At 49.5% G+C, this 27,559-nt stretch overlaps 3 protein-coding genes across 5 annotated transcripts in view; 2 read left to right on the forward strand and 1 right to left on the reverse strand.

The window, feature by feature from the left end:
* The first annotated feature begins 206 nt into the window (after positions 1-206).
* lsm14ab (LSM14A mRNA processing body assembly factor b) lies at positions 207-6,902 on the forward strand. Of its 2 annotated transcripts, none has more exons than XM_030377582.1 (10): positions 207-704; positions 1,216-1,379; positions 1,570-1,714; positions 2,080-2,274; positions 2,430-2,507; positions 2,677-2,886; positions 3,871-4,054; positions 4,187-4,216; positions 4,394-4,631; positions 5,011-6,902. In XM_030377582.1, exons 1-10 carry the CDS (start codon positions 581-583, stop codon positions 5,050-5,052), a joined length of 1,410 nt encoding a protein of 469 aa, XP_030233442.1. In that variant the 5' UTR covers positions 207-580; the 3' UTR covers positions 5,053-6,902. The 2 variants fall into 2 exon arrangements, with proteins under 2 accessions (XP_030233442.1, XP_030233443.1); XM_030377583.1 differs by having other exon boundaries at positions 208-704; positions 3,871-4,048.
* Positions 6,903-7,105: 203 nt separating this feature from the next.
* On the forward strand, positions 7,106-9,240 carry ss18l2 (ss18, like 2). The gene is made up of 4 exons (XM_030377585.1): positions 7,106-7,481; positions 7,990-8,066; positions 8,765-8,849; positions 8,941-9,240. The coding sequence occupies exons 1-4, from the start codon at positions 7,413-7,415 to the stop codon at positions 8,995-8,997; spliced, it is 288 nt and encodes a 95-aa protein (XP_030233445.1). The 5' UTR covers positions 7,106-7,412; the 3' UTR covers positions 8,998-9,240.
* A 745-nt stretch (positions 9,241-9,985) lies between these two features.
* garre1 (granule associated Rac and RHOG effector 1) overlaps positions 9,986-27,559 on the reverse strand; it is a 37,588-nt gene continuing 20,014 nt past the window's right edge. For both annotated transcript variants that reach the window (XM_030377575.1, XM_030377576.1), the window contains exons 3-14: positions 25,944-26,156; positions 24,793-24,933; positions 23,900-23,995; positions 23,625-23,786; positions 21,926-22,084; positions 19,200-19,297; positions 18,581-18,706; positions 15,507-16,735; positions 14,445-14,616; positions 13,523-13,660; positions 13,085-13,160; positions 9,986-12,454 (exon numbers count right to left, since the gene is read on the reverse strand). In XM_030377575.1, the coding sequence (XP_030233435.1) occupies positions 12,017-12,454; positions 13,085-13,160; positions 13,523-13,660; positions 14,445-14,616; positions 15,507-16,735; positions 18,581-18,706; positions 19,200-19,297; positions 21,926-22,084; positions 23,625-23,786; positions 23,900-23,995; positions 24,793-24,933; positions 25,944-26,156 (3,048 nt within the window). In that variant the 3' untranslated portion in view covers positions 9,986-12,016. The remainder of the gene's footprint in view (positions 12,455-13,084; positions 13,161-13,522; positions 13,661-14,444; positions 14,617-15,506; positions 16,736-18,580; positions 18,707-19,199; positions 19,298-21,925; positions 22,085-23,624; positions 23,787-23,899; positions 23,996-24,792; positions 24,934-25,943; positions 26,157-27,559) is intronic.

Below are 27,559 nucleotides of genomic sequence, written 5' to 3' on the forward strand. Positions count from 1 at the left end.
CATCGAAATGGTTTAATCAATGACATGTTTAAACAAAGCACTCGAGACATTTAGAATATTAATGTTAATTTAGCAAAACAATTATAGAATATATTGTTTTTTATTTATTATAAATTGGACCTGCGTTAGAATAGTGATTCAGGATTTTATGGAGGCGGGATCAGAGAGTAGAAATGGGTCTCGTGTGTAGTATCGCGATATCTTACGGTAAATGGATAAAAAACCTGGATTCATCACATTGGGCATTTAATATAACTACTTCGTTGAACGAGGAACTAAAATATGCGCAATTCACCATTTAAAAACAACACAGCCGTGAAAAGCGATTAGAACAGGAGGGACGGTTCGTGACGACGGAACCAAAAGCCAGTCTCCCAGCATGCACCGCGCCCGGTGAAGGAAGATGAAAACGGCCATGTCGTGGTAGCAGCTTGTGGCTCAACGAACGGGGTACACGTCGTCAAAAGTCGCCCTAAAACGCCGACCGTGGTGGTACTGGAGGTACAGGAGTTTGGCGTCAAGGAGGCATCGGAAGAAAAATATTCAAAATCTCGCAATCACCCCCAAATAGGATATAAACATGAGCGGCGGCGGGACACCTTACATTGGCAGCAAAATTAGCCTGGTCTCGAAGGCCGAGATCCGCTATGAGGGGATTCTGTACACCATCGATACGGAGAACTCCACCGTGGCCCTAGCGAAAGGTAAGGTATCCTTGGGGTAGATGTCACTAAAAGCATACGTGTCACAAACGCTCATGAGTTTTTATGCACCACATACACAGCGAAAGACGGACACCACTTTGCGATGCTAGTTAGCTCTGTGGGCTAGCTCGTTAGCCGATCAAGTGGCTACGTGCCCACTCACTTCTTTGTTTACGTCCTTGCGAGCGTCTCTGCGGCTGAGCGTGGGCCGTCATAAACATCAAAGCAAGGCCGCACGGCCGCGAGGGATTTGTCTCGCTTTTGATTTAGAGGTCTTGGAAGCGGTTTTCCTAATAAGGCTAATCGATATATTTATCCCATTGGATTGAATGGGCTGTCCAGCCACTGTAACGTTTTGCATCAAGTGCGTTCTACATTGTGTTTTAATAACCGCTTTTTCATGCTCCCGAAGAAATGCATTAATTTTAATACATGCATGAAAGTTGGAAATACGTATCGACTCATTTATGACGTGCATTAATTATTTATTTTTCCTCTCTTACCCCTACAGTTCGTTCCTTCGGCACCGAAGACCGTCCCACTGAGAGGCCCATACCGCCCCGGGATGAGGTCTTCGAGTACATCATCTTCCGTGGCAGTGACATCAAAGACCTGACGGTCTGCGAGCCCCCCAAAGCCCCTGGCAGCGTGCACCAGGACCCGGCCATTGTCCAGGTCAGTAGTTAACAAGCGGATATAACACTTGTTTGGCGCAATAGATCCCGAAAGGGCAACGCTTACAGTTTCTGAAAAAACGATCCATCACCAACACAAACAACATGCGTGGGTGGCCTTGTTTCTCCTTTTGGACCATTGTGTACAGCAGAGTTCCTCTAACCTGATCAGTGTGTTCTGTGTTTTCTAGTCCTCTATTGCTACTGCTCCACCTCCGGTGCCCTCATTCCAGGCCCAGGGTCCTTATGCCCCCTTCAGCAGAGCCGCGGCCCCCACCTACAGCCAGTTTGGTTCAGCCCCAATGCCACCTCAGCAGTTTGGTGCTGTCGGAGCAGGTTGGTACCATATCTCTACCCACTGGGGGTCTTTCAAACTGTGGGGGCTTTACCTGAAGTATTTGGAACTAAGACTGACTGACTACCTCCACTGAATGGATGGAGAGGGAAGTGAGCAGAGATGTCAGAAGCCCAAAAAAGTCTTGATTCTTCATTCTTTAGTTACAGTTTGCACAAAGAAATGTGTACACTGAATTAGGCAGTAGCTTATTATGTGGAAGTGGAAGCAGTTGAAGCTGGTTATTTTCGTGGCTGGCAGGGACTGGTGCCAGGGGCGGTTGCTGAAGTCAGTTTAAACCCTAGGGTGTGTTGTGTTGCCCCCTGGTGTCAACCCTCCTCATCCACCCGTCTGCACCGTTTTCCAGGACATGGAAGCCCTCAGCCGGAGCCGCTGCCTAAAAGTCCCCCCCTGGAGCAGGCGGTGCAGGCCCCGGCCTCCGCGGCCCCGGCCGCCTCAATGGGACACAGGAGCAACGTGGGCCCCGGGGCTCCCAGGTCCTCCGCCAGCACAGCGGCCTCCGGGAGCCAGAGGCCCCCAGACCTCCTGGAGCAGAGGAAGGGTGAGACCTTGACCTTCTGACAGGACCCAGTCTGGGCGTCTCTCCCTCTCATTCCAGGGGGATGCCAAGTCCTTTTTAAATGGTCTCATTGGTGCCGTTTATGCCCGAGCCCTTCCACATCCCCGTCCTAACATCTTGTCTTTTCTGCGGCGTAGCGCCTGAGGTCCAGAAAGGGCCAGACGAGCACTTGGGTACGATGGAGAACCGGGACCCAAACCGCCGTCATAATAACTGTAAGTTAGTCACGCGTGTGATGCTGTCGGAAAATATCAACAGTTTTCAATGATGTTCGGAACGTTTATGGAATTAATAAGCATGAAGCATGAAGCTTGTCTCTGGTTCCAGCTGGACAGCCCACTAAACCGGTGATGCTAAAAGCTTTTGTTCCCTGGACGTGACCAGGGAACCAATCACGTGACCCCTCTAGTTTCCAAGGCGGCGCCCCCCCTAATCGGCGCGGGCGCGGCGGAGGCATCCGGGGCCGCGGGCGGTTCAACGTGCGCCGGGACGGCCCGGTGAAGTTCGAGGAGGACTTTGACTTCGAGACGGCCAACGCTCAGTTCAACAAGGACGAGATCGACAAGGAGCTCCAGAGCAAGCTCAAGCTGAAGGGTACGGGGTTCATCGCTGCCTCTGTCAAGCCAAATTTGTACCGGCTGCCAAATTTGTGCCGGGCGCGTCATCCATACGTAATCCATTCCAAACCTGCATGGCAGCAGATGATCGCGTCGTCCGTTGCCGGGCAGGTTTCAAAAAACATTCGCGCTCATGTTGCCAAAGAGGAAATAACATAATACAGTTAACGGATCGCTAGATAATGTAATGTTTTGTTGGGTTCCTTAATAAACACAGGATGTATCTTGGAACAGACATCAACATGCAGCGCGCCAATCCAACTGCGCATGCTCCGTGTGACGGTCTAATAACTGATGTTGATATCATTACAGATAACACTTTTTTTACTTTATATTTGTATTGTATTTAATTGTTTAATCAAATTTAGCAAGTAAACTGAGTGTTTAAAGCAGGTCAAGGACGAAATAGCACAATACAGATAACGGATCGCTAGATAGAAGGTTCGCGAATGTTCACGTCATTCGACGCGATCATCTGTTGCCAGGCAGATTTGGAGTGGATTACGTATGGATGACGCGCCCGGTACAAATTGGCAGCCGGTACAAATTTGGCATGACACCTCCACTAAGAGAATACCCAGCACTGTACTGGGCAATAAAGGATTGTTTTGTATCCATTAAGGGCCTAGTGTCAGAGGTCCCTGCATTTCGACAGAATAACTTGGTCTAGGACAGCTCTCAGAAACCCTGTCTATCGTTTGACACTGCTGTGCCTTAAGCAAGGGTCTGCAAGTATGATCGCATGTTAGCCTTCAGTTCCCAAGGAAATCGATGCAGTACTAATTGTAATTGCATATACAGAACTTGCAAAGGATTTCCCCTTGAGCAGCCGCCCGGCCAGGTTCTCCTGCTACAATGGAAAATCAATGAGGGTTTTAAGAACGGCTGCATTATGTATGGATCCAACTATTGACGTTGCAGTTAAAGCGGTGGAATGAGTGTGATTAAATACAACCTCCAGACACTGAGAAACCGGAGAAGGCTCTGAACGGAGAGGAGAAGGTGGTGGACCCGGCGGCTGCGGAGCAACAGCAGCCGCCCACTGAGGCCGCCGCGGAAGAGGAGGAGGCTGGGTCCGCCTCCTGTTACTACGACAAGACCAAGTCCTTCTTCGACAATCTGTCCTGTGATGATTTAAGGTACGGGTACGTCGCATCATCCTTTATAAACACTGTGGAGTGTACTAAAACACCCATACTTAACGCAGGGCGCTTTGGATAAAAGCGTAATGCCCTGAATGTAAATGTAATGCCGTGGTCGTTGCTTCTGTGTCTTAGGAAAGGGGGCGGAGACAGAGGATACTCAAAGTAAGTGATTTTTCTTTTTCTGTATCGGCAGAGTTAAAAGGCCTCCCAATTATCACGTGCCCATTACGAGGTGTAAGGAACCGTTCGACGTTCTGCCCTGCCGTCCCAGTGAAGGCCTCGACCCCCACACTCCACCAGTCTGACCGCAGGGCCTAATGCCGTGCTCTTCTCCCCCAGGGACCGGAGGCCCACCTGGGCCGAGGAGAGGCGGACGAACGCCGAGACCTTCGGCCTGCCCATGAGACACAGCCGTGGGAGAGGCTACCGCGGCCGCGGGGGCATGGGGCCCCGTGGCGGCAGGGGCCGACCCATCAGCAGGGGGTCCTTCGGGCCGCCCCGCGGGGCCCCCCCCGGGTTCCGGGCTGGGTTCAGAGGAGGGAGAGGAGGCCGGGAGTTCAACGACTTTGAATACAGGGTGAATCCATGAGCTTTATCGGTCTGGTTGATGTTCGACTAGCAGGACTCGTTTTAGATGACCATTGAAAGGATGGCACTAGAAAGGGCTTTTTAGATGACTAGTATTTGAAAGTGTAAAGGACCACTTATTCAAGCTATATTACATTTAGGGAATTTAGCCGATGCTTTTATCCGTAGCGACTTACAATAAGTACATTTGGTCAGAAGAAGGAGAAACAATATATCGCTGTCGGTACAGTGAGGATGGTTCATAGAACAAAGGGCAGGAACTTACAATTGTTAGGTTAACCCATTCCCCGTAGACAACAAAGGATGTTTACTCATCTCGAGTGGTCTTCAATACTAACCGTGTTTTTGCTTGTCTTTTTTCCGCCAAGAGGGACAAACAAGGTGGCTGCATAGTACTACCACGGCACTGAACCAACGAGGAATCCTAGTCCTACCCCATTACCAACGGCCCCCATGAGATGCAATGTTCAGAACGACCAGGACAAAAGGAATGAAGACACTGTTAAATTAGTCACCAGCACTAGGGTCTACCGTCTTGACTTCAGCAGGTGTGAGTACGTCTTCTTCACCCGGAATTTTTTTTCCTCAAAAGTTTTGTTACATGGTTATCAACAAAAGGACAAGAGCAAAAAAATATGTACATATTGTTTTTGGTGGAAATAATTCAGTATTTTTGCATCACCTCCAATTTTGTTTCTTACTAAAGTGGTCTTTGATATTGCTGTTGTATGTGAAAGATGGATACAGGAAGTCCACTAATACTGTGAGTACTCTGATCGATATCCATGTGATCAATAGCTTATTCTTTCCCTCCTTTTTTTTGATATATATTCAGTGATGTATGACGGCACCAAATTCACCAGTGGTCACCCTGTTATGTTCCCCCTTCGCTGCTCTTAACCTGGCCCTCATAGTTTCGCTCGCCGCTTTCATTTGAGATGATTAACTAGGATAAAACTAAGGCCTGGCTAAATAAAGTCATGGCACGTTGTCCAATACATGCGTTTCTTTGATGAATGTCTTGCTCATCTCAAAATGTGTGTGCCCCTAAGCAAATTGTGCCTGCCCCTTTGACTTGCATATTCAGGATTGAATGCTGGGTCATTGACCCTTTTGTTAAGTCATTTTAAACTTGACTTGATTTAGATACATACTTGTTTTATGGTGTGAAATGAATTGCAAGAAGATGCAGCAATTGAGTATAACAGGATTGAATACTCACTTTATTATATCTCGATTATTTGGGAGAATCTAATGTGCCGATATCATTTGACCTTGAGGAATATTGTCTGCCCCGCCCCACAATTCAAGTTGAACTGAAGTACTTCAGAATGTTTACAACTAAATAATTGATAGGCCTGTCCAGTCAATGTACCAGAATGTCAAAAAGCAATTGATTAACTTGTTCACTAATGGTAATAATTTGACCCGGCGGGCTGCATATCTTTCAGTGCCACTTGTTTTTGTTCTTTTGAGTTATAGATTGTCAGCTAGTAGATAACTTTATTTCCCTTTTTAAGTGTCATTTATATCTTTCTTTGTCCCCCCCCCCTTTGTAATTACAATCAGACATTTGTACTCCAAAGTGATGAAACGCTTTAGTCATAAGGTTGGGGGACTGGAAATGTGAACCTTTTTGAATGTTGTCTGATGCAGAAGAATACAGCACCGTATTCCCTCCAGTATTCATTGCTCCATTTTGTTTTAATTGTCTTTTTGTATTCTGCATTTTCTCTTCATAATTGAGCAGTGATAACTGGATTCGGAGAGCAGGCTGATTATGGTTTTTCGCATTCTTGTCTCGCCATCATTTTCTGTCAGTACTTAAGGGAGTACCCTCAGAGTGGTATATTTTTACGGCTCTCCCTTTAACTTAATTACCTTATGACAAATGTATCACTAGCACTAGTGCAAGATCTGGGTGGCTTCAGTAGCTGGGAAACAGGCAACCTGTATGAGAAACGTGCGATTTGTTAGGGGTGTTGTACACTGAATACTGCATGATGGCCACAGAAAGCATTGAATATGCAGGAAGGCAGGGATTGGGATTTTGCAATAACAGTGTAAGCCTCGAAGATAAATGAAGATTCCAACGTTGCATATTTAGCTTCTCTAAACAGACATGTTTTCATTATTGTTACTGCTAATTGAAAAATTGTTAATCGGAAAGTTTTCTTGAACATGTAAAGCATTACGTACTGTCAGCGTGTTGCCCTCGTTTAAAAATGTTTTTACTTAAGATAAAGAGTTGTTAAATATCTGTGTTCTCATGTGTCTTTATTGTGTTTGCAAAATTCTGTTCATTAGCAAATTATGTTCTAGGCCCTGTATGTTCATAGGTCCTCCAATACATCAATGATTTATTTTAGTGCTGTATTTACTTTATTTAGTTGCCAAATCTACACATTTGACACATTGATGTAGTTCCACTCATGTACTCAAGGTGGCAGCGACGTTCTCTTCTGATCAACGTTTGGCTCAACTCATAACACATGTCGTTTCCAAATTTGTAATTAAATGCCTTTTTAAAGTACAGATGCGATAAGTCTTAACTTCATTCTCAATGATTACGTGTAGATCAGGCCAAACAGTGGTTCACACAGCAAACAGGTCGTCGTTAGTATTGCAGTTGGCAGAGTCGCGCATATGACGTGGTCGTGCTTTTGGGCACCGCTGGTTCCCCGTAGAACAGCACCACACATTACACCAACATCACAACCGTACGCTGTAGTTTGATAGCTGATAACGTTAGCCGCTGAATAGAAGAGCCATGTCGGTGGTTTTTGTGCCGAAGAGACTACGAGGAACGGCTACAATCAACCAAGAAACCATACAGAGAGTAAGAAACTTGTAGAACAGAGCTAACGGCTAGCTCTACATCAGTGTTACATCGCTCATGTTAAATGCTACTGACTCGGGCTGCGTTCCAAATTGCATCATACTTTTTACTTTAAGTACGTACTGCAGTGACCCTTTACAAAGTGCGTACTGTTGTATACAATTGGGACATAATCAAGGTGATGTCCCTGAACATTACACCTGGAGGGCCACTATGGATTGAGATGCAGAATAGCCCAAAAAAGCATGCTGGCTTGCCTGCTGCGAAATGCGACCGGATTTGCAACATCCTGTAATATTTGCATACTGAATTGTCCATATTATGTAATCTATCTTTTTCTGGCATACTATTTTTGTATGTGTGTCAGCCTTTAAAGATATGTTTGTGTTATTGCTGTTCAGTCTGGTTTCAACATTAAGCCCCATGTAGGGTTTATTGATAAAAAAATAATCCTAATATGGGTCAAACGTCCTCACACATCCGGTCCGGTGTCTGGTTCTCTCCTCAGTTGCTGGAGGAGAACGACCAGCTGATCCGCTGCATCGCAGAGTACCAGCAGAAGGGGAGAGCGGTGGAGTGTGTTCAGTAAGTAACGTCCATAGAAACCACACCAAGAACCGTGCGGTGTTTCATCCTAAGTCTTATGTATAGTAGTGGTGCCGAGATGATGCCTCATGAAACGTCAAAGCCTCGCAGCCAGATGAACCATCAAAGTGGTTCGACCTCGAAGCTTCAAATGAGTACGCTAGGGACACCTAGTGGTGAATGTAATGATGAAAGAAAGAGTTTCCTGTGATGATGTGATGTTTGCTTCGTACAACATCAAGACATTTAAGAATTAAAGTCATTTCAGTGATACGTGTGAGTGTGCCGTTCATAAATATCTCCCGAGCTCATGGTAGAGAACAAATCATTTGACAAGTCATCCCGGGCAAAATAGATTGTCTTATAACTACAGTAGCCTACTAATAATTGTAATAATAAAACTGCATGATGACTGAGAATGAGTGTGATTAATTACATAGCCATAAAAGTGATCTTGGAACTGGGTAGGGTCTTCTTTTTGTAAAAATGTGCCAATTGTGAACCCATATCGCGGAACAGCCCGAGATGAAGCCTCGAACGTCACACGCTACGTCATTTCGCCTATGTGAATCCTACTCGATACGGAGCTTCGCTGGGGGAGGAGCCGAGGTACTCGACACACGCCCCGATGCCTCGACGCAAACCATAACATCACTAATGTATAGTAATATAAAAGTACAAAACTTCAATCACTACAGATACCAACAGATTCTGCATCGCAACATCGTCTATCTGGCCACCATCGCAGACGCTAGTCCCGACATCCCGATGGAAGCTGTGAATGTAAGAAATCTCTGGTCAATTTTAAGTGAGGGGTCAATGCAAGTGTTTGGTACGATTCCTAAAGATGGTTTTAAATCGATTTGTTTTCCAGCCTAACGGTGGAGCGGCTCCGTCGGCGACCCCCGCCAACAAAGTGATGGAAAGCTGATGGACTTCTGACACACTGGCGTGTTGATTTGAAGACGGACTATTTTTCTAGGATTGTTTTGTACATTTGTGGACAAAGCCAAGTTTTGTTCTGAATCGGATGGTACTTGTGAAAAATGACCATTAAATGGTTGGTATAATGGAAAACCATTTGCTCTGAATTCCTCAGTACGAATCACCAGCTGTGAAAATGCTAATGTAAATACTTGTTTTAGTTTTAACATTAAAATGTTATTTTAAATTATTTTGTCTTTGTCTAAACGTTGAATCATTTGTTATATTATAAAGGATTCACTAGAGGCTATTCATGTAGGATCAACATTGCAGTCATAAATGACCACTGTCAAAACCAACTCAGACACAAAGGCATCGTAGACAGAACATCCTAGGTGACGTGGTTCAGTATTCCGATCTTGGCATGTAGTTACAATATGAAATAGGCCTATAGATGGCGAGCAAGGCAATACGTTGGCTGTATCCTCAGGTTCATTTTCCTTAAAGGGGTGATGTTGTGCCACCAGGTTTGAGCGATTAGCCATTACAAGCCTTAAACAAGTGGGAGTGTCCACCTGTGTGTATGATGGATAGATAAGCAACAATTGCCACAGTCCACTTGGTAGACTGATAGTCCAGGGTACGAAAGCCAATGGAGAATCCCACTTGAGACGTCACAAAAACACAGGAAAGGGCACTTTCAAACTGCTTGTAATGGTTAATTACTCACACCTGGTTGCATATCCCCCCTTTTACATGAAACCTATAATTCTCTGAAAACGTCAAGACCAAGGATGTGTGGATGGGCTGTAATACGTTGAATAATGCTTAAGTGCAAGGTTTACATTTCTAGCATCAGCTGATAAAAATAACCCTTGCATTACCAGTTAAACTTAAAATATGTTTCACAGCTTAATATTCATTTGTATATAGTGAAACGTTCGAGCACTTGGCGACGAACCATTTCAGGTAAGTATGCAAATAATGGCCATGGATCAAGCCACCAACCTCATTTATTTCCACTCCGTAAATGCAAAGAATTCAATTAAGCAATTTACACAAATACTAAAAAATACCTGTTATATCAGACAAAATATAGGAACTCTGAAGGGCCTGGTGTTAAAGATACAAAGGTAGTGTCATTGTGCCAAAGGACAGTGGGTTGGTTCTGGAGTACAATATCTATAAGACAGAAGAGGCTATTTTAATTGCTAGTTTTTTTTATTAATTTTCTTTTTTGCATTGCTGGTACACTTGGAAAGATTCGGTTGCCAGCTCAAAAGAACAGTAAGCAACGTAAGCCAAGCAGCCCCCCTTCATACCATCGATCAGGGCAACACGTTTTTTTTTAGAAGCCACTAGTAAACCATTTGACAACAGCTGAGAAATGCTAACCGTTACAGTCCAAAGGTCTTTAATTAATATCTCTAAAAAGGCTGCAACAGGTTGGGAGTTAACACAGACAAAAAAGCAACAAACCCTATATTTTGATTGTGCAAAGCACATTAACTATAAAAAGATATATATTTATATGTATATACAGCAAACAATTCTCTGTAAACATGGTAAGTATGTTAGTTTTTTCGGAAAACATGGTGGTCATCTCATAAATACAGGCAACATTGGCATCCGCAAAGATCACAAAAGGGTAACATTCTGGGCCTGTGAACACAGCCCATCGCCATAGAAACCAAGGAGGACGAGGGTTTGAAAACAGCCCCCGTCGCACACTATTGTCTTAGTGTCTACCATGGCGTATTTGGTAACCTTTATAGATATATGGTGTAGCTCTGTAGGAAAGAAAAACTAAATATGTGCTTTTCACATCTCAGGGCAGGAAAGAAAACAACGTATGTAATTATGTCTATAGTATACTAACATACAGTAATGGTATAACATGTAAGAAAATACAAAAATAAGATTAATACTGTCAATATTTGTACAAGAAAAATATTGTATTTTTTTTTTTTTTAAATGGAACAAAAGTTAGGTTGTTGTCTTTTAACTCAGGAGTTAGTGTCAATCTGAAGCAAAAATGCTGATTAGGAAAGAGGAATTGAATTCCTTTCCATGTCGTCAAGACATTCCCTAAAGCTATTGTCAAGTAGGGCTCGTTAACTTTGCTGCTTATCAACGCACTAGTCTGTTCAACTCCTCCTCCTCCTCTGCACCGGTAGTATTCTGAACAACGCTTTGGTTGGAAAAACAACAAAAACTCTATCAAGTGCGGTCCACACCAACCACCAGTCCGGGCTGCATCTCGTGACCCCCGTCTGCGGTTGAAAAAGTAGTGTAATTCCTCGCAAACGACACCCCTGCGACGATTTTATATTCACGCTGAGCCTGCTCAAAGCCTCTTAATAAAAAGGAGTAAATATTTATAGTTTCAACCTCGGTAATTTACAAGCCATGAAACAGTAGATGGAAGCTGTACTCTTGCATGAGATTTGGCAGTTACAGCTCAGTAGACACAGTATCATGTAGAGTCCGGGCCGAGACGGAACTCCTCGTGCCCTCCCGTAACCCCCAACACACACACACACACACACACACACACACACACACACACACACACACACACACACACACACACACACACACACACACACACACACACACACACACAGAGAAGCAGAGTGGGCGACGGTAATGCGCGTCTCCAGCTCATGCCTGCGGACCCCGGCGTGAGTCGCGCCCCGCAGACAGAGAAACCCCCCACTAGGCCACCGGACGGCCACACTCGTTGCCATGACGCCACACTAACCGAACGCAGCGGATGTGTGACGTGGAAAAAAATAATATATAGATCGATACAAATTGTTGAGCTAATATGTACACTTAAAGTAACACCACAGCACTCCCCCCGTACCCCCCCTCACCCCCAAACACACCTCAACTCAAAAACATCCCAATTAAATATATCGGACTCGTTACAGTCCCCAAATCGGATTGTTAGCATGTTAGCTCGTCAGACGCTAGAGGCCGTCCCCTGGGTCTCGAACCGCGGGCCCCGAACCGCGGGCCCCTCAGTACTGGTGAAGGTAGGAAGGCCTGTGCTCGTGTTTGACCGGGAAGGATTTGAATGCCTTGCTTATGGGTTTGGGCTGCTGCTGCTGCTGCTGGGAGAAGGGGAAGCCAGAGGACAGGCCGGAGGAGAGACCAGAGGAGAGACCGGAGGAGAGACCAGAGGACAGACCAGAGGAGAGGCCAGAGGAGAGACCGGAGGAGAGACCAGAGGACAGACCAGAGGAGAGGCCGGAGGAGAGACCGGAGGAGGGGGAGCAGTCGCCGGCCGTGGACCACACGGGAGACTGCAGCATCTGCATGGAGTCGCTCCACTGGGAGGCGGTCGGCATGTTCATCTGGTACAAGGAAGAGCTGGGATTGGGCAGCGTGTTGGCGCTGGCGTGCGCCGCCGTGTGCTGCCACGGCGCCTTGGGAGGCCACGTCTTGGTCTTGCTGTCCTGTGGACGGAGGACACGCCGTCTTAACGTCGGCAGACTCACAGGACAGTGGAGGGTCGTGTGCATGCGGTTCATCGTACCGAAGTGTCTACGTTGATTATGTACGATTCAAGGGTATCAGAAGTTCTCAAGTCTAAGGTGACGTCGATCTGAATTATCCTACACGTAAATCTTTCTTGTTTCATCCTGCCACATGTTTATCGGGCTCTGTTCTGCCTTTGTTATCGAAAATTGTGGAAGTAGTCCATGCAACCCAACAGTTCTCAGTCTATCATCTTTCAGAATTGGAATCCAGAAGTCAAGCCTCTTTAATATCTTTTTTCAGACTTTCCTATTGTTTTCTAAGTGGGTTTTCTAAGTGTCTGCGACGCAGTTTCAAAAAGGTGGACCTTAATGCATCGCATGGAATATACATACTCGTTTAGTTTGGGAACCTAAAGCATAGAGTAAAGTGTGTCTTTGTGTTCAACTTTAAGACTACTGGGAGGTCTACGACCATTACGACGGGCGTTCAAAACATGTTTCCATGACTACTACACTTCTCGCCACTTGACCTCGACGTCAAATAAAGATTGCTGGAGGCCACTGTGGTTCCCTGACGTTCCACCGCCGGAGGGAGAGAAGGTTTACCTGGCTGTCGTCCACCATGTGGTGGAGGGGGGGGGAGGGCAGTGTGCACGCCTCCGGGTCACCACAGCTGTGTTTCCTGAGGGCAGAAGAGGTCACAGAGGAGGGCAATGAGCCCCAGTAACACGGAACAGGAGGAGCCATCTTTACACTTCATAATGTTAGGAGGATTAGTTTGGAGATGTATTTTCTGTCATAGTTTAGATCGGCAAAATGAAGAGTATTTGAGGAACGCAAGCAGCAAATGGAGTTCATCTTTAAGCAAAACCACGGCCGCGGCCATTTTATAAGAATGATGAATACATTTCCCTGGTATTGACACATCCAGTGGCAAGTGACCCCACCATGTTGATGTTTTGGTCACATGATGTACAAACAAAGGTTTGCGCCAAAGGTTCACGCCAAAAGCCACATGCTAACACTTGGCACTAAGCCGCGTACCTTCTCTGCTTGACGGCTGCTACAAGGTCCGGTCCGGAGAACATGGAGAACAGGCTGTCCCCATTGGCCGAGGACGTCTCGTCGCTTGAGCTAGCAGAGTCGCCCTGATTGGCTGACCAGCTGCTGTTCACTGGCTCACTGTGCGGAGAGCAGACGCAGACACACAGAAGGACAGAGGTCAGCTATGACTTCTACATACCGAAGCTAAACAGCAGAGCACACCCTGGGCACGGTGATATCGACAGGTTGGAATCACAACGTGACAGTGTGATTGGGCGGCGTGTGGCTCAGGAGGTAGAGCGGGGTTGGCTGGTAACTGGAAGGTTGCTAGATCGAACCCCGGCTCCTCCTAGGCTGAGTGCCGAGGTGTCCCTGAGCAAGACACCTCACCCACCCTTCTCCCGACAAGCTGGTGAATGTGTGCATGAATGGGTGAATGTTAGGCAACATTGTACAGCGCTTTGAATTGCCGCTTGTTAGAATAGTGCTGCATAAATGCAGTCCATTTTCCATTTACAATGTGCCACTTAACATGCTGTGTAGGAATAGATGCCGACTAATGTTTGGCTCAGAGGCAAATTGCAGATAGGGCTTTGTGGCGAGCGAGGTGTCTGCCTTTGTGTTTAACGTGCGCCCTGCAAACTCGGCCCTTCCTTTGGCCTCGGTCTCAGTGCGTCAGCAGCCCCCCTTTGAAGGTGAAACTGCTGTGACTCGGAAACAGAGGCTGTGAGCGCGGTGCACGATGCCGTGTGATTAAATCAGATCGTTATCTAAAAGGCAGCTGCCACAGAAAAGCCGCGAGGGCGTGCGTGTCGACGTGCGTGTCGACACGCACGCCTCGCCTTTTTTTTGCATTTATTCAGCAAACGCTTTGCGGAGCACGGTTGCCGGGGGCGACGCTCGCTCCTTCCCGTCCACCCACCCCTCGCTGTAGTAGTCCGGGTGGGACCAGGTCCGGTGCTGCTGCTGCTCGTCTGGGATTGGCCAGTTGCTGCGGGCGTTGCTCGGCCGACGGATGTGCTGCACCTGGCGCTTCTGCTGCATGGCCTGGCTGACCCCTGCCACGTAGCGGGCGAACTCCGGGTCCGAGCCAACTGCAGAACACAACAACACAACCGTAATGGGGTTTGTGATACGCTCAGCTGTTTTCCACTTCTTCCATGATCCCCCCCCCCCCCCCCCCACACCCCCTCCCTCGCCCCAGAGCTCAGCTCCGCTGGGCCAGACTGTCTACCCTGGCAGAAAAAAAAAAAATGCACAAAAGCTGTTAAGTCAGCTCGGCACAATGGCCAGGGCCCTCGTCCAAACAGTCTGCTGCGCCGTAAAAATAGCAACCGACACATGCTCAAATCAGCGTAAATTCAGTCAAATTACAGACGCAGGCCCGGCCAGAGTCACAGCCACCACCGCCGGCGAAACTCCCCTGTTGTTTTGGGGTGTGTGTGTGTGTGCGTGTGCGTGTGTGTCAGCCTTTATAGCCGTGTTTGTTATTGCTCTTAAAGTCTGGTTTCAACGTTAAGCACATTGTAGGGTTGAGTGATGAAATAATCATATGTGTCTTCTGCCGACTCAGACTCACCATGTTATTCTCGATTCCTCAAATAAGATCCTCAGATTTTACAGTTTTTTGGGTGATTTTGTACAATTCTTTAATCTACTATGATTACTATGAACAAAGTGTTCCTAGTTTGTAATCGTATTCAAAAACAAGTCTGTCAGCCCATCTTTCTGCTGAGCTTTGCTGAACTACATGCTCTGGCTACGGGCCCTGAGCTACGAGCCCTGCACTGACTCACAGTCTCTCTGACTGTGTGCTAGCCCTACGCTACGCTAGGCTACGCTACATGCGCTGCGCGTGCTATACTACACGCGCCCTACCCTACATCCGCGCGGTACACTACATGCTAGTGTAGTATGTCGGACTACGTCCCCTGTGCTACCTGTCTACCCCTGCTGCACGTCAAAAAACAGAAGACGACCTCACCTGCGGGGTCAAAGGGCAGCGCGTCCCCCAGCGCCCCTCCTCCGAACACGCCCTCGCTCTGGTCGCGGTTGGGCCAGGTGTTGTTGCGCGGGCCCTGGGGCTTCTGGCCCAGCATCTCCGACACCACGCTGTCCATGTAGGTGCTCACCAGGCCCAGGCTGTACAGCTCCGAGCTCAGGTCGGGCAGGCCCGCCGAGCCCCACTGGCCGATGGGCCCCAGGGGGGACAGCCCGCCCGGGGGGCCCTGCTGCTGCTGCTGGGGAGGCGGCTGCTGCTGCTGCTGCTGGGCCCCGGAGCTCCCCAGCCACTTGCTGGGGATTCTCTGCTGCGGCAGGGACTGGAGCTGCTGGGGGGAGGGGAGGGAAGCCTGCTGCTGCTGCTGCTGCTGCTGCTGCTGCTGCTGCTGCTGCTGCTGCTGGTGTTGAGCCAGCGGCTGCAGGAGGTGCTGGTAGAACTGCAGGGCCTGGGGGGAGGGCTGCTGCTGCTGCTGCTGCTGCTGCTGCTGCTGCTGCTGCTGCTGCTGGGGGGGCGGGGCCTGGGAAGGCGGAGTCTGCTGCTGAGGGGGCGGGGCTTGCGACTGGGGCGGCGGCAGCTGCTGCTGCTGCTGCTGCTGCTGCTGCTTCTGGGGCTGCGTCTGGGCGGGGGGCGGCTGCAGGGTGTTGTGGGAGAGGGCGGCGGCCTGGGCGGCGCCAGGCGGCCTCAGCTCCGCCGGGTTTGCGGACGCCACGGAGTTGCGCCTCTTGACCAGCGGCGAGGCCTGCTGGGACTTGCCCATGTTGAAGCCAGACAGGAAGTCGATGACGTCCTGCATCTCCTGGTCGGTGGGCAGGTTCATGCCCTGGTCGTCGGGCCCTGCGCCGTTGGCCAGCTGGCCCGGGTCGCCGCCGCACTGCAGGCCTCCTATCTGCAGGAGGCTCTGCAGCCGGCCGTCCCCGGGCGCCAGCCCGCCCTTGGGCTTCTCCTCGCCGCAGCCGCCGCCGCCGGAGGAGGAGGAGGACAGCATGCTGCGGGACGGCGTGCTGGGGATGGAGTAGCTGCCGCCGCCGCCGCCGCCGCCCGCGTGGGAGGAGGCCTTCTTGGTGAACTTGGAGGTGAGCTTGGAGATGCTCTTGGGCAGGCCGCCGGAGCTCTTGGAGGAGCTGCCGCTGCCGGGGGCCAGGTCCGCCGGGACGCTGTAGTCCGGGGCCTCGCGCTGCAGCTGCATCTGGATGGTGGGCAGAGCCTGCTCCCTGGGGAACGGAGGGCAGCGCGTCAGACTCGTCTCCTCTTACCGGAGGGTCGATAGCAGTGTTTACAGCTCTGATACTGAGCCGCCTCTTCTAAAGGACTACACTGATACTACAGGCCGGCTTTAAGCATCTGGGCTATCCTGTTCCCTTATCTGCAGATAGGCATGTACCTGAATGAATGTTCTGACACATACACACACCACAAACACGTGCACGCTAGGGCTGTGCCTGTAATCGAATTTTGATCACGATTTCAATTCTTGGGTCAAACGAGCTCCAAATTAATAAAATTGAGTCGGAACGATTCTTTTGGAATTTTCCGTTTTGCGAAAAGAGACGCGCATGCGCAATTCAGTCCCTCCCCCAGAGCATTCAACGCGAGATGGCAGAGGGAGGACAGCCGCGTTTACTCGATAAAAAGGATAAAACAAGTTCTCTAATATGGCAAGCCGACGAGGCACAGGCCCACATAATGTGAAAAATGTGCTACAATGTTATATCTGCACGCCTTGGAAACACGACAAACTTGTTTAATCACCTAAGGCCCCGTCCACACTAACCCGGGTAAATCTACAAACGCATAAATATTTATCCGTTTAGCCCTCAAGTCCACACTAAAACTGAGAATTCCGACACTGAAAACGATGCTTTTCGAAAACGATCGCTGAGGTGGATGAATGTGAAAACGTTGGGTTCCCGTTGTAGTGTGGACAGGGTAGACGGAGGCTTTCAGAAACGATGACGTTCGGTTGCCATGACGCTGCCACAAGCTTGCGCTCGAGACCGAGACGCTCAGCAAAATACTGGCAGGTGAAAGGCAAATGAGGATCTCTCTGTACAATGTACTAAGTTATCTCCAGATACAACTCGACATATTGGCTCAAACATATTCGTTGCTCCAACGCCGAAAGACGGCAGTTCAAACCGTACTTGGAGCGGTGTTTCTGGGCAAGACCGGGTCGAAAATGATTAACCAGCTGATCAACTGTAAATATCAGCTGATCGCGCGCCTGTAATCTAAACAGAGAGGCGTGGCGGGGTTGCGTAACCATGACAACTGTTTATCAAAATAATTTCCGTGTGGAACGTGGATGCAAAACATTCCGAAAACGTTAGTGTGGACGGAGATCGTTATCATTGCAGATGTGAGTTTTTATATTTACCCGCATTAGTGTGGACGGAGCCTGAGACGCAATCACAAAGTCGCTTACGACGAATTGGCAAAGAAACAAAAACACAAGGCCACAACCCCGACGACAGCAGGACAGACGTCGAGTACAACCGATTGTTCCGTCGTATTTAATTTTCTAGTATATTTATTTTATTCATTGAAAGTTTTATAGAAATTACAGAACAGCTGGATAAATATTTATTTGTACATTGTTTTCAATTTGACAGTTTGTGTACCGTGTAGTTTAAGAATTTTGAAAACTCAGTTACCGTGTTTTTTTTTGGAGATGCCGAATAAAGGCATTTTATTTGCAAACTCAAGAAGAATCGTTTGAAAAATCGTGATTTCAATCTTAACCAAAAAAATCGTGATTCTCATTTCTTCCCAAAATTGAGCAGCCCTGGTGCACGCAGAGACACGCACACACACACGCGCACGTAGAGACACACACAGGTGCACGCAGAGACACACACACACACACATACGGCTGTATCGTTACAACAATACAACCAAGTATAGCTCAGCGCTAAAACTACAAAACTCACGGTTAGAAACGGACAAACTAAAGCCATAAAACTCCCAGCTGGAGCCCGCTGACCCCCTGATGCTCTGAACCCAGACGTGACCCCGCTCTGATGCGAGGCCTCCGGCGGCCTGCGTCAACATGAACTCACTTCCTGTCCTTCCAGCGGTTGATGTGGAAGACGGCGGTGTACAGGACGTCCACCAGCCCCAGCGTCTTCTCCGGGTCCAGGCTGCGCTGCAGCAGGGACATGGTGGCCGGGTCCTCCTTCAGACACCTACAGGCAGGCACACACACAGGCAGGCACACACACACACACACACACACACACACACACACACACACACACACACACACACACACACACACACACACACACACACACACACACACACACACACACACACACACACACACAGGCACACACACAGACACAGGCACACACACACACACACAAACAGGCGCAGGCACACACAGGCACACACACAGGCGCACAGAAATGAATGGGTCGTTTTCACACAATTCAGCTGATCCCACCGCTATGACGCACACATACAGCATGGGACCAAGCCAATCTCCACATCGCCGGCAAATTATAATTACTTAAAAAATGTGGCAGACCATCCCAAACACAAAATATAATAAGTTAAATCCTATAATGCACTACAAAGTGTACATTATTGTGGAGATGAGCTCTTGAGTCCTCAGTGTTGGCTGCGGTTCAGAGCGTGTACCAGCTGGTGTTCAGAGCGGGTCAGGGGTGGACTCACCAGGTCGACGGCACCTGGACCAGCACCCTGGAGCCCTCCAAGGTGATCTGAGGAGCGTAGGCCTCCTTGTTCTCAATCTGAGCCGTGTCCACCACCACCTGTAGGGGGGAGACACACACACACACACACACACACACACACACACACACACACACACACACACACACACACACACACACACACACACACACACACACACAGTTTGATTAATGGAAAGGGATTTATTTTATCCATTCATTGTACGTGATCTTAAGGAGAACCAACTTCAGATAAAAGTTCAGGATTGCAGATGTCCTCTGTTTAAACCCGGGCAGGAATTCAACCTTCAACCTCTCCTTTATGTAAAGTCTACAAAGACCCCCAAGAAACAGACTACTGGCTACTGTCTCCATAACTCCGAAACAGGCAGCGTTTCCCAAACAAGAATGGCCCAGAAAATGTTATTAGAAGGTGCTGTTCAAGTATCGGCCTTTCCTGTTTGAGAATAACAGCACCCCCGACACATACACACACACACACACAGACACACACACACACACACACACACACAGTGTGGAAAGCGAAAGAGAGAGAGTGTGGAGAGAAAAAGAGAGTTTCGAGAGAGCGAGCCGGCCGTTGGAGAGATAAACACATTCCATCAGCCAGAGACAACAGGCTGGGAGGCTTGTCTGTCTCGCCCCCCCGCCCTCCTGTTCCTTGAAAGAACCCAGACCCCGGGGGCTGCTAGATACCCAAGCAGCTGGCAGAGAGGGAGGGAGAGACACAGAGAGAAACAGACAGACAGAGAGAGACAGACAGAAAGACAGAGAGGGGAAGAGAGAGACAGCAACAGAGCGAGACAAAGAGAGAGAGTGATAGAGAAAGCGGGAGGAGCCCATTTCCTGTACAACAGGAAGTATGACATTGTTGTTCATGCGGCAGGTGCATCCTTGGGATCTGTTGCCCCCCCAACAGATCCCAAGGGTGTGTGTGTGTGTGTGTGTGTGTGTGTGTGTGTGTGTGTGTGTGTGTGTGTGTGTGTGTGTGTGTGTGTGTGTGTGTGTGTGTGTGTGTGTGTCGAAGGTACAGGGCGATCGAGGTAGACATGAGTCTTCTAGGGATTGTTCCCTGCGGAGCGACTTGGCAGGGCCAACGTTTGCTGGAAGGAGAGGAGGGCGTGGCGGACACATGACTGCTTGTGTACTCGATCCCTTGTTTACATGCATAATGGAGTCATTAACAGTGGGGATGGCATATGCACCTCCACACTGTGCGTGTGCGTGCATTAGTGTGTGCTACTTTGCGTGTGGGTGCATATGCGTGTACAGTAGTCGATGTTTATGCGTGTGCGTTTGCGTGTGCGTATGTGTGAGGGATCTATTTTGGTTGAGTTTGGAGCTCAGACCAGGCACTAGATCATCTATCTATTACTTTGTTGGAGAGGACCTCTGCCAAGGCCTGACCCCCCCCCCCCCCACCCCACACACACACACACACACCATCAGACCACACACTGCTGCTGCTGCTACACACACACACACACACACACACCTCCCTACAGATGGGGGCGTAGTGCAGACTGAAGGAGTCCATCCTTGGCCCAGATGTTGCGGAGGAATGCAGACCTCTCCCCGGTGCGTGTCTGCGGCGTTTGTTTACCCCTGGCCAGGCCGGCCCCTCTAGGAAGAGAAGAACTCCTCGTCTTCTCCGCTCAGCCCAACAATGCTCCGCACAACACAGCGCACCCTCTCTGTGTCTGCGTCACGAGGCTCAGCCCGTCCTCGAGGAGGTGTGGAGGAGTAACGGTCCTGTTCCACATTCACACGCGAGGCGTGGCTCGGTGTCTCAGCACTGGTTAAGAGTGCGTTTAGCGTTGTGTAGCATCGTATCCTAGCCATCTATGTTGTGTACGGGGAATGGGTTAACCTAACAATTGTCAGTGCTCGGCCCTTGTTTCTATGGAAATCCTTACTGTACCGACAGTGATATATTGTCGTTTCTCTTTCTTCTGACAAATGTACTTATTGTGAGTCGATGATTATGGCTAGATGGTTGGATGCATTTTCTAAACACGATGACACCCTTCCTCAAACTACATTTGAGGAAGTATTTTGATTGTGAAAAAAGCATAGAGTTTAGAAAGTCCCCAGCTGTGAGGGGAGGTTATGAAGGGAGGCTTCATGAGGCTCTGATGGAGCTGAGCTCCACAGGGTTTTGAAGTATGGAAGGCCAACAGACGTGTTGAGGCCGATGGAAGACGGGTCATAAAACACACCGTGAGAAACGAGAGCCAGGGTGGTTCCCCTAGCAACCACATTTCTTGATTCAATGCAAGGAAAAAGCGATGACCTCATCCCTTTATGACCTCTGGGGTAGTTGGACCAAACACCGGTCACCACCACTAGCACCACCCCTACCTTGACATCCACCCTTCCAACATCCCCCATCTATCCATCCATCCATCCATCTGCCGTCCATCCATCCATCTGCCATCCGTCCATCCATCCATCCATCCGTCCATCCATCCATCCATCCGTCCATCCATCCATCCATCCGTCCATCCATCCATCCATCCGTCCATCCATCCATCCATCCGTCCATCCATCCATCCATCCGTCCATCCATCCATCCATCCGTCCATCCATCCATCCATCCGTCCATCCATCCATCCATCCGCCATCTTTCCATCCATTCATCCATCCACCCACCCATCCACCCATCCGTCCACCCCCCCTCTCCCCACTCACCAGTCCGGCCTGGGCGAAGAGTAGCTGCACGGCCGTCTTGCAGGGCCCCCTCCAGCTGGAGGGGCACACCTGGTTGAGGACCTCGGTGACGGGGGAGTCTTCCCGGCGGGGCATGCCGTTCTGGCCCAGGGCCTCCTTCATCAGCTGCAGGGTGGTGTGCTGGAGGGGGGGTGGGGAGAGACACACAAAAGCTCCAGTCACTTCCAACACTCATTACAGTCAATACAATTAATGATCCCTGCTGTGAATGCCCTTGACCTAGCTCTGTACCAACACATAAACCCACGTGACCCCTGACCCCGAGTGACCCCCGCCTGTGGGGTCATGTTATTCAACCTTCATACAATGACTCGTGCAGCGTGGCTCGCACAACAGCCAACGCACACCATTGTTGTGCGAGCACGTATGAGGCAAGGGGCAACACAAAGAGGCCTGACTCATGAATAGAGGCCGTATACCGGCAGTAAATCTGAGTTATGTAAAGGCACAGTCCCAGCCACCACGTTATGCCAGAGGTAAGAACAATGTGGCTTTTGATCTTGGGCAGTTTGTTGGCCGGGGCCAGACACACTGGAGGGTAGAGGGCCGGGAGGGAACCGTGCGGGTGTGTATGTGTGTGTGTTCTAGTGTGTGTGTGTGTGTGTGTGTTCTAGTGTGTGTGTTCTAGTGTGTGTGTGTGTGTGTGTGTGTGTGTGTGTGTGTGTGTGTGTTCTAGTGTGTGTGCGTGTTCTAGTTTGTGTGCATGTGTGTGTGTGTGTGTGTTCTAGTTTGTGTGTTTGTGTGTGTGTTCTAGTTTGTGTGTTTGTGTGTGTGTGTTCTAGTTTGTGTGTTTGTGTGTGTGTGTTCTAGTTTGTGTGCATGTGTGTGTGTGTGTGTGTTCTAGTTTGTGTGTTTGTGTGTGTGTTCTAGTTTGTGTGTTTGTGTGTGTGTGTTCTAGTTTGTGTGTTTGTGTGTGTGTGTTCTAGTTAGTTTGTGTGTTTGTGTGTGTGTGTGTGTGTGTGTTCCGCCTTTGTGTAAAAAGAATGAACCGGCGATTGGATCAATGGTATTGTGTGCGTGCCGCCAACGGAGGATTTCAAAATCTCTGAAACCGACTCGTAAACTTCTCCGTCAGGGCAACCCAGGTCGGCGTACCTAGCTATGAAATGAATGTGTACGACTAGCAATAGCACCTCAACACTGAGTCCAACCGCCATTATTGTTTAGAAAGCAACGTTGCTGACCGACGAATATTTAATGCGTCCAATAACTAGGCACTGTGGCACGTCCCTCCTCTGATTCCTAAACGCTGGCCAGCTGTGATAAAGCTTACAGGGCGGCAATATGCCAGCTGTTTGGTTCTGCACAAGAAAGCAATGGCAGTGTGTGTGTGTGTCTGTTTCTGTGTGTGTGTGTGTGTCTGTGTGCGTCTCTGTGTGTCTCTCTGTATGTGTGTGTCTCTCTGTTTGTGTGTGTGTGTCTCTGTCTATGTTTGTGTGTGTGTTCAAGTATGTGTGTCTCTGTGTATCTGTGTGTGTGTGAGAGTCCCTGTGTGTGGAGAGTCCCTGTGTGTGGTGAGTCTCTCTGTGTCTCTGTGTGTGTGTGTGTGTGTGTGTGTGTGTGTGTGTGTGTGTGTGTGTGTGTGTGTGTGTGTGTGTGTGTGTGTGTGTGTCTCTGTGTGTGGTGAGTGTTTGTGTGTGTGTGTGTGTGTGTCCCCTACCGTTTTGAGCTTGAGGTTGTCGGCGGCCGACTCGTTGAAGGACACGCCCTTGAGGAAGTGTGAGCCGATGTGCAGCGGGACGGTGGGCAGCTCGCACTGGATGGGCTGGGAGGGGGTCTGCATGCGGCCCGCCTGCTGGGCCTCCGCCTCGCTGCAGCAGCCCTGCACACACACACACGCACACACACACACACACACACACTTAGTACCAATGCTGCTTGGGTTCGACGGGGCATTTATCCCCGTGAGCATCATCTAAGTATCACCTAACCCACCTGCAGCGCTGACTCCACAGACTTGGGGTTGAGGTGGAAGCCGGCCTTCAGGGAGTACTCGCTGTGGCCCATGCTGTCCAGAGCCGCCTTGTAGGCCTTGGGGGAACAGCAGAGGAACTTTCAGATTAGCCAACCGTGAGTGCTACAAGTCGACACAGGGACTGACCCATAAACATGGACACCCAAACCCCACCAACACCCGGACTTCCAGATTCACAGAACGCACAATAGAAGGGGACCAGGCACAAAGATATAGATTTACAGATAGCTGGGTCAGTGGAACAATGCAGATACTGGCTCCACTGGTCACAGTATTCAAAAGGATACTTCCTCACCAGTATCATGTTACATTCCCAGGTGGGAATGAGGACATTTCAGCATGTATCGATGTGCATCGATGTGTGTATGTGTGCGTCTGTGTATGTGTATATGCAGGCGTGTGCATATGTGTGTGTTTGCAGGTCCAGCAGCATGTGTGCATGCATGCGTGTGTGTGTGTATTAGGGCTGGGCGATTAATCAAATTTTGACGCGATTTCGATTTTAGCGTGAAACGATCACAAAATTAACGCAATCAAGTTTTTGTAATTTTATCTTTTATAGAAAGGGCAGAACAGCTGCATACATATCTTTACATTATTTTAGATTGGAACATTTTCTTTCTAAGGCGAAATCTCAAAGATCTCAGTAACAAAGTTTTTTTGGCAGAGACATGCTGAAAAAATACAACATGTTTTCAAACTCAAAAACAATCGTTTGAATAATCGTGATTTCAATATTGACCAAAATAATCGTGATTATGATTTTTCCCATAATCGAGCAGCCCTAGCGTGTATGCGTATGCTTGTGTGTGTGGGGGCCAAGCAGCGTGCGTGCGTGCGTGCGTGTGCGTACCTGCAGGGCGTGGTCGATCCGTCCGTTGAGGTCCTTGAGCTGGTGCTCGGGGATGGAGGGGTTGTTGGAGCAGAAGAGCTGCTGCACCTGCAGCCCGGCCAGGCAGCCGTCACGGCCCCTCTCCCGCAGCCTGCCCGTCGCCTGGGGGCCCCGGGAAACCATCAGGGTCAATCTCGTGATCGGACACCCCACTGGATTCATCTGATCAGCTGAATGGGTGCTGTGCGCGACCCGCTGAGACCCCACTCATGAGCTGTCAACTGGAAACGTCCCCTTTTGTTTCAGCGGAAAATAGTTTATTTTAAACTTCTCCTCACTGTAATTACAACGTTTGGGGAAAAGCGGTCGAGATACTTCACTGCACTTTATCACCCCGTCTTAAAACCTGTGAATCGATGTCGCCGCTGAAACCCTGCCGCTCAGCAAACCCTCCACGTCCCCGGAGGACCATTCTGAGGCCTCCACGCCGGGCCGCTTTAAAGGGGCTGAAAGAAACTGGTGGTCCGAGCGAAGCCCATTTCACAGCGCATTCCTCCAGGCCCCAGCCAGAGCCCTCCGCCCTCTGTCCTCCACCCTCCGTCCTATAAACCCCCCCCAGTCACCCCGGGCCCACCGGATCAATCGGGCCCCTATCCCCCTCCAAGTGGGCCACGGTGACTGATTGGCCGGCTCCGATTACAAAACTCCCGAGGGGTCAGTGGGAGAGACAATGTCAATGGACAGGTTCTGAGGCGTGGTGCGTAATGAGGTGGAGGTGGTTAGGGTGGGGGTGTTGAGCGAGGTGGTGGTATCTAGTGAGGTGGTGGTGGTTAGGGTTAGGGAGGGGGTGCGTAATGAGGTGGAGGTGGTTAGGGTGGGGGTGTTGAGGGAGGGGGTGGTATCTAGCGAGGTGGTGGTATCTAGTGAGGTGGTGGTGGTTAGGGTTAGGGAGGGGGTGCGTAATGAGGTGGAGGTGGTTAGGGTGGGGGTGTTGAGTGAGGGGGTGGTATCTAGTGAGGTGGTGGTATCTAGTGAGGTGGTGGTGGGGGTGGTGGTTAGGGAGGCGTTCATAGTGAGGTGGTGGTGAGGAGTGTGAGGATGGGAATGTGCAGTGACGAGTGAGGTGGTGTTTAGTGAGGGGGTGGTGGATGTTCAGCCAGCTGACGGCGTACCTCGGCTGCCCCCTTCCATGAGCGGGCGGCGTCCTCCAGCTCGGTGGGGGCCCCGTGCTCACTGCTGGGGGGCCGGGCGTTGGCGCGGCGCTCCTGGGCCTGGGCCAGGGCCTCGGCCAGGCAGGACTGGGCCACGGGCTGCACCTTCTGCAGGGCCTGGGACAGGAACTGGAAATGAACCTGCATCACCGTCCGGAAGCACCGGCCCAGCACCTGGAGACACCACAATGACACGTTCACGTTGAGTCCATTCAGCACACGCTTTAATCCACAGTCTTACAATAAGTACAATACATTTCAGAAGTAAGAGAAACAGTATATCGCTGTCGGTACAGTACGGCTGTACGGAGAACCAAGTGACAACCACTAACAATCGCTAGGTCAACCCATTCCCCGAACACAATAAAGATTGATTGATTTTATTTGACCATTTTCTATATAAAACATGAAAATGTACTCTGTCATACATTCAAATACTTAAATAGTCAGGGATGACCCAATAAAGACCAAAGGCTTATTTCCATTGTGGTCCCTGTGGGGCAGGAAATAGCTAGGATAAGAGGCTACACAAAGCTAAGTACTATTCTTAAGTGCCAGGACATACAATACCAAGGGACTGACACTGTGGTACATAAATGCATGAGCATGGGTATGGAGGGAGACGGGGAAATGTTACACCGCCTTTAACCCAGGAGGGAGCTCATAATTACTCCAGGACACGCATGTGTGTGTGTGTGTGTGTGTGACTTCTGGAGCACTTAAAGAGAAGGACGAGTGAGAGTGACCAACCACACTGTGGGGAGCCGGTTTCGGCGCTAATGCGGCGCAGGTCGTAGGCTAGGAGAACGTCACACTAGGTCACCTGTTCCGGGGCCATTTCATCGTTGCGCTTGCTCCGCACACACACACATAAAGGGCAAGTTCAACAGCTTTTTCCTTTGGCCTCCACAGAGCTTCCAGCGTAACTCCTGAATGGGATTTAATAAAGTCTAATCTTGGGGGACAGTCCACCTTGTGCCATGAATCAAGAGCCCATTAGCCAATGTTGGGCTGGGTAATGAGCTGTCTAAATAGCTGGTGGGCAAAGAGACATAGAGGCTAAATCGCAGGTGTGTTAAAAGACTATTAGACTTGGCCATACACCTTACCCTCTCTACAGCAAAGTAGTAAGCCTAGTGAATTACATGACGACTAATCATATAGCTGCAACTCATTGGCCAGGTTAGAAAAACCCTCTTTGCCCTCTCTGTATATACATGTTCTAAGTGAGTGAGAGTGTGAGTGTGTGTGTGCCTGCGTGTGTGTGTGTGGTAAGAATAGTCCGGTTCAGCCCTGGTTTGTTGTCCTGGGAGCAACCAGACACCCCGGCCCCTGAGTTTTCTTTTTCAGGTAGACCCTCAAAATATCCCCTGGTCGCGGGCTGAGTTGTAAAGACAGAAATACCACGACGCCAGGGCTTTTCTTCAAAGCAGACCGGAACAACCAGGCCGGGCCTCCATCACTCTGCAGCTCAACTTGTCACTCCAGCAGAAAGAGCTGACAGCCAGCCGGGTAACCTTCGGTCATCCCCTCTGAATAGGAGGAAGCTCAGCAACACCGCCCAGCATAGGGGACTG

The sequence above is a fragment of the Gadus morhua genome, chromosome 14, assembly GCF_902167405.1.
Source record: "Gadus morhua chromosome 14, gadMor3.0, whole genome shotgun sequence".
NCBI lineage: Eukaryota > Metazoa > Chordata > Actinopteri > Gadiformes > Gadidae > Gadus > Gadus morhua.